Raw genomic sequence first — 7,198 nt, 5'->3', positions numbered from 1 at the left:
GATTTATGGCTTTGCAAAATCTGGGAAATAATAGTGCTTACCTAACAGTTATTATGAAGGTTAGTATATAAAGTGTTTATTAAAGAGCTTAACAAGAACATGTAATTGATAGTTCATACTGTATGACCTAAATGATGAACAAACAAAAACATGTATTTACTTATAATTCTCAAAAAGTAGTATCACTAAAAATCCCCAACAATGAACTGGTTTTTATTTTTTATAAGTCAATTCCTAAGAATATAAAAGCTTCACTGGAATCCCTTACAATCCTAAAGTGTTGATGGCAGAAATTTGTATGGAACAAAATTCATTTAGTTTCATAAAAACTTAAAAATATATAAAGTTCTAATTAAAGAAGAGAACTTCAACAATAAAGGTAAAAGTTGATCAGATTGCAATGTTAATCATGTGTTTCTCTACTTTTAACAGAACAATTTTTAAGTATTTTAGTAATGATGTTTGGTATCTCATAAACACTATTAATTTTTGAATGCCTATAAAAAGCAAGCATAAAACTTTAAGGTTACCATTGGTTTCAAGGATTCCCTTTAATAAATAGATTATGGAGGAAATTGTAACATCATTCAACCTGACACATCAAAAAACATTTAAAGTAGAAACCACAAAATGTATCTGTAATTTAAAGGTCAAATTTATTAGGAGATTAAGAGATATACATGGACTGTAAATATAACACAGCTGACTTTCACAGTCAAGCACTAAGATATAGTCAGTGCCAACCTATTTTGTGGATACTCTCGTTCTTTTGTTCCAAGAAAAGTTTGCACCATAAGATTTGGACTTGGGTTTTGGAACCTTCCTCTCTTCAATGTCATAGCTCCATCCTAGAGGGAAATAACAACCAATTAACCAATCAAAAACGTAAAAAGACAGGTAGGAACAAAAAGATAATATCTGAAGGACACAGTAAATAGGGTTAACATTTATAATCTAATGCTCATTTATCATTAGAAGTATCAAGGCAACTAAAATATACTCGGTAATTGGTTCTCTTCATAGTTCTGTATGAAAAGTGGGTCCAAACATTACCTGAAAATGACTTATCATATCTTAAGTTAAAAGTGGAACCTGGTTTCTCTTTGCCCAATATTCTTTGCTCAGTGATGATGCTATGTATTATTTAGAATTTAGATATCACATATGGTCTAAAATGTGACTTCTCTAATAAGTGTAATTAGGAACACTGAACAATATAACTCATCTCAGTGTTCTAAAATCTGGTATTTGTAAAAGAGTTTGGAACTCATCTGAAATGATAGAGGGAAAATGTGTATGTATGTTTACATACACACCATTTGTATCAAAGGCTATCTTCATTAGTTAATGTAACATGGAAGCACTTAATTATTAAATGCAAATTCTTAGACCAAAGGCCCACTGGATCAGAATCTCCTCTGGTGGGGCATGAGAAGCTGTACTTTCACTCTCAATTCCAGATTTTTATACATAAAAAATGAGAATCATTGGTTGGTCAAAACTGTCTACTTTCCCCAAGAGTTTCTATCTTCTCTCCAAAATTTTTTCAGTATGTTATAATTTTGAAATCTGGATTTATTTATGTCCTTATATACTTCAAGTCCTACTCTTCAGTCCTCCAAAAATTAAGGGGGGGGGGCAGACTAAATTTAGATCCCTATAACTTTTACTTTTCTTTATAAAGAGCCATTTCCCCAGCTCTGCAATTTAACATTCATCTATCTCAGGACTTTCATGGTAGTCACATATAAAATATCCAAACCCAATATTACATAGTTTAAATAACTGTGATTCTTAATCTCATATGTTCTAAAGATACTAATGCCTCTAACTATATAGTACTTGCTGCCACAAAACTTATGTCTTAATAACTCCTTAGTTAGAATTAAATTTGCCACAAAAGTAAAACCATGAAACTCAATCATCAAAAGCATACTATCATGATTGTCCAAAAACGAAAATTATTTCCCACAGTACTTCAAACTTTTAAATTACTTTATAGGAGGACTTATTATTTGTATTACTAGAACTCCATTAATCTTCAAAGAAGGTTCAGTAGATATATGGAAATGGGGAAACAGGAAGGCAAATTAAACATCAAATGAGATAGAAAATGACTCAATTCATTTGCTCAACATAACCTTACCTTCAGAATAGAAAAACTGTTTTTTCCTACTCATTAAAAAAAATTACAAAGCTACAGCTTAAATGACCCCAACCTGATATAATAAATGTATTAACAAGCAGTTATTTTCATTAAAAAAAAACTTACTAAAGGCATAGAACAGTACCTACTTCATATGGTTGTCATGAGGATTAAAAAGATTCATGTAAAGTGCTGAGAAAGCACTGGGCCCTTAGTCATTTACTGAGCTCTGTAAGAAAGGTACTTTTTATAAAACCTTTGTATAAATTATCATTATTCCTTTGTACAGCTGAGTAAATAAAAATCAAATGTCAGAGAGGCTAACTAGTACAAGGTCTTTCAGCTAAGAAGAGTTGTAATCAGAATTTAAACAGTCTGATTCTGAAGACTGTGCCCTATTTTGTATTGTTTCTTGTGGTTTATCCTTAGTACTTGATAAATGTTAAACTATTATTCTTTTTAAAATCCAATTCCTAAAAGAATTTAAATTCCAGTTCCTAACTTAGCAACATGTTTTCTATAAAAAGTAGATGTAAGTGCATTTATATCACATTGGAACACATTAAATTTTTAATCTGCAATGCACTGGATAGTTAAATAGGGGTTTGGGTAAGTAAATTGTTGGAGTGAACTGATGATAACTTGAACATTATGAACTTCTCAAGCATTTCCCATGTTAATCAGCAAATAATACTGATAATTACAAAAAATTCAATAAAGCAGGCATAACAGAAAATACTTAACATTTGCTATTCACTTAATAATTATTGACTGCCAATTGTGTCAAGGACACTGGAGGTAAACTAATGAATAAAACAAAAAAATTTCCAAACTTCCTAAAGTTATTAGGAAAGAGAAATTAGTGAGTAAATGCATAAATATACTAGTAACTAAATATACTAGCTTTTAATACAGTAATACCTAATTAAAAACACACATCATAGGCTCATGAGTACGAGGTAGATAAGAAAGCCCTCTCTCTCTGGAAAAGTAACATTTAAGTAAAGACCTGAAGGAGTTCATGGAATAAGCTATATGAAAAAACCTTTCAGGCAAAGAGAACAGCAACCATGAAGGCCCTGAAGGAGGAGTATGCCCGATGTAGTATTCTATGTTTTAGGCCCTGTGCTATAAATTTATAGAGGTTTTGTTTGTTTTAGTTTATAGCTTTGCTTATGAGGGAGGCACTATGTATGCCTTAATTTTATATTTAATTATAAAGAAAAATAAAGCATAGTGAAAATAAGCCTTTAAGTCACAGGCTAGTAACTGCCAAAGTCAGGATTTTAACTCAGATTGGCTTTTTTTTTGTTTTGTTTTGTTTTTTTGGTGGTACTGGGGTTCCTGGAAGCCCTTCTACCTCCGGGCTACACTCCCAGACCTATTTTATACTTTTAAATTTAGAAACAGGGTCTCTTAAGCCAGCATGGCTGGCTTCGAACCTGCGCGATCCTCCTGTCTCCGCCTCCCAAGCGCGGGGATTACAAGTGTGCGCCACCATGCCCGGCTACTCAGATTGACTTTTAAACTATGCACCGAACCACCTTATAAAAAGAACTCAACCTCTCTAAAAATATCATAATTGCAATTTTAATTTTACCTATTTCCTTTCAATCTGAGTAATGCTATAACATTGTTTAAAAAATTCATAAAGACTTTTAAGAATCCCTGGAATTATAGGAAGTCTACCCATCCCACCCCACCCCGCTGTGATTAAAGAAATGGCTTGTAGTATATTTCTGTCTGGTTATAATGGTCATTGATAAGTTATCTGAGACCTTTATGATCTTTTCTTGCCAAATGATGGATGAGGGAACTTATGATCTCCATCCTCAACTGCCTCTCAATACTCTCTAGCTCAATAAAGACATAAGAGGAACTACAGCAGAAATAAGAATGTCCTTGGACTTGGAAATATTCAGGAATTAGAACTACACAAAAATATTACCTGACAAGTTCTTTTTGCTATATAAAAAACTTGAGCATATATATTCTTTTAATCAGTTCTGCTTATGTAATTTTAAAATGCTGTCAGGGCCACTGAAATGTGAGAATAGAGTTTTATACACATAAAGGAACAACTGCTTTGGTTTTATCCTGGGAATTGTGAGCCAGATTATAGATGCTCTTGATGGTAACAACAATAAACAGAAGTGTCATAATAGGGATTGGAATGTGGATGGGCAAAGCACTCTGTGGAAAACAAAAAAGATGGAAGAAATCTGCATTGGCTAATATCTCTATAGCTGGATACAACCACCCAAGATTGTTAGTATGTATAGAGAAAAATATTTTCTCTCTCACACTTTTTCTGCAGAAAATAACTTTATTGCCAAAGCTGAACAAGTAACCATGCTTCTCTAATTAAGTAAAAGCAAATAAGTATAAGGAAATTTGATGGCAATTCAGAGACTGAAACTATTACATAGGCCAGCATGTGGCACATGCCTACAATCCCCAGAGACTTGGGACGCTGAAGCAGGAGGATCCTAAATTCAGGGTCACCCTGGGCAACGTAGTGAGACTCTGTCTCAAATAAAATTTTATAAAGGGTTAGGAATGGAGCTCAGTGGTAGCATGCCTTTGGATTCAATCCCCAGTTACTGCATGTACCTCTTCTCCCAAAATACAATGACTTTCTTTTTGGATTTTTCCATTCAGAAAATGTTTCTATAATATAGGAACATATAATAAGAGGAACATAAATTATAGGAACATATATTATAATAAAAGTTGTTCCTTTTGGGGATATTGTTAAAAATACGATAACATTTCCAAGAATCCTTCTCCAAAGTATATCTTACAGTGCCTGGAAGAACACATTTACTGACTTCACTATACTTGTATGTACAGATTACTAGAACAAGCAGTGAATTTTAGCTAAAAAGACAAAATAACTCTAAGAAAACAACACTTGAAAAGACAATGGGTAAGTTACATTAATTAAAATGATCTTTTCTACATCCCATTTGAAATTTCCTTGTAAAATGGAAGAGTGTAATCTATCTTGTAAGAATCAGAGACTAGACATTTAGAAATGAAACCTTGTGAAATATTTAAATTTCTCTAAGAATATCTTTTATAAATTTATTTTTTAAAGAAATAACATATATCTGAATGAGATCATGAAAAAGTGAAAACACTTGTACTCTCTGAAGAATGCTTACGTAGAATCTGAAGGCGTAGTCTAGGACAATGGTCCCATTTGTTGTCTTATTAGGACACTCAAAACCACCCCTTGCTCTTCCCAGCTGTGCAACAGAAGAAGATCAAAGCAAAGGAGTCCAAGGCAGCTGCCCAGGGATGGGGTAAATGTTGCAGTGCTGCCATCACTTCCCACTAAGGGCAGGAGCCATATGGCATGGATTAGCCACAAGTCCAACCACCAGTACCTAAATGCTGAGAGGCTGGTGCCTTTTGCTGCTTCACACACTGGGATGCTTTCACAAGAATATTTTGAACTTTATGCCATAGTATATGAGCAGCACCTCTGGAAAATGTTCTAGTAAACTTAAAATGTGATTATTAACATCCAACGCCCAATTTCTTTTGCAAGAAATATCCCCAGTTTATGTTGTAGATCCCTACCTGGTGGTTGGGATATTCTGTTTCCTACAATGACTGTTTGATGCTATCTTTTCAAACACCAAAAAGAGAAAATGTCCCTGAACAAAACAAACCACGGTAATTAAGGCTTATACATATGAGGCAGAAAAGAAAATTAATTCTACTCATTTTTATTTATAAACCATTTCATTTATGGTTCAGTTATACAAAATACATAAAAACTCATCAGTTCTCTTACTACTGGCTTGTGAAATGTCTTATCTCTAGTAACCCTGGATTCTGTGAAAGTTCTTTCTCCTTTAATACTATAATCACAAACCCTAACACAGCTTGGAAGAATTTAATAATTTATGCTAGAACAAGAACCAATGCATAACTTGGGTCAAGGTGACATAACTGGAAGTTACTGCTCAACAACGCATGGGATTAGAAAGCAAAGTTTTGGGAAGCTAAAATGATACGCACTGGTACTTGGAAGGCTTCAAGATTCCTTCCCAGCTATGTACCAACATTACACTTGGAGGAAAGCAAAGCGTACACCTAATATGTAATTTAAGTGTGGGAGGGGATAATACTTTCTCAGGAATTTAAATACTTAAAAGTCCCTTTAACTTTGAGCCAGACATGGTGGCTCATGTCTGTAATCCCAGTCAGTACTTGAGAGGCTGAGACAGGAGGATTGAGGGTTCTAGGATAGCCTCAGCAATGCAGAAAGACCCTCATCAACTTAGCCAGATCTTGTTTTAAAATAAAACAAATACTAAAAACGGTTGGGTGTCTAGCTCAGAGGTAGAATGTCTCTGAGTTCAAGCCCAAGTACCCACTTACTCCCCTCAAAAGTCCATTTACTTTGAAATTACTGAGTATCTAATGAGTACTGAGGGAAAGAAGGTTCAGAATGATTTAAAAGTATCTGAGGTCTTCCTTTAAAAAATATTAGGCCAAGTGTGGTGGCACAAGCTTGTAATCCCAGCATTTGGGAGGTGGAATCTAGAGCACTGTGGTTCCTGGACAGCCTCAGCTACTTAGCAAGGCTCTTGGCAACTCAGCGAGACCCTGTTTCAAAACTAAAAAGACTAAAAAGAATAGGGCTGGTGGGTGTAGCTCGGAGGTACAATGCCCCAGGGTTCCATCCCCAGTACAGTAAATAAATAAATAAATAAATAAATAAATAAATAAATAAATAAATATTTCTTTCCATGAACATTATATATGATTCAAACAAGCAAATAATGTAAAAACATGAGGTACCTGAAATATTTATTGAATTATTAATATCTTATATGTGCTACAGCTCTAAAACCTCTTAAACAAACAAACAAACAAAACCAAGCTGGGTGCATCCTAGTATTTGGAAGGCAGAGAAAGACTGCAGGTTCCCTGGCCAGCCTAAGTCAAAATAAAAAGGCTATTAATCTCAGCATTCTGGAGGCAGAGGCAGAGGCAGAGACCAGCAGATGTGGTTCAAGGACAGCCTCAAGCTAC

The 7,198-nt window shown here is 34.3% G+C and overlaps 1 protein-coding gene across 1 annotated transcript in view; it reads right to left on the bottom strand.

Moving 5' to 3' along the window:
* Positions 1 to 744: 744 nt before the first annotated feature.
* The window catches only part of NDUFS4 (NADH:ubiquinone oxidoreductase subunit S4), a gene marked incomplete at both ends in the record, with an annotated part of 100,294 nt that continues 93,840 nt past the window's right edge, over positions 745 to 7,198 (bottom strand). The window contains one exon of the mRNA XM_080718973.1: positions 745 to 848. Within this exon, the coding sequence (XP_080575099.1) occupies positions 745 to 848 (104 nt within the window). The remainder of the gene's footprint in view (positions 849 to 7,198) is intronic.

Source organism: Muscardinus avellanarius (genome assembly GCF_963383645.1).
Source record: "Muscardinus avellanarius genome assembly, chromosome: 1".
Classification (NCBI taxonomy): domain Eukaryota; kingdom Metazoa; phylum Chordata; class Mammalia; order Rodentia; family Gliridae; genus Muscardinus; species Muscardinus avellanarius.
This window is presented reverse-complemented; position numbering and strand designations above follow the sequence as displayed.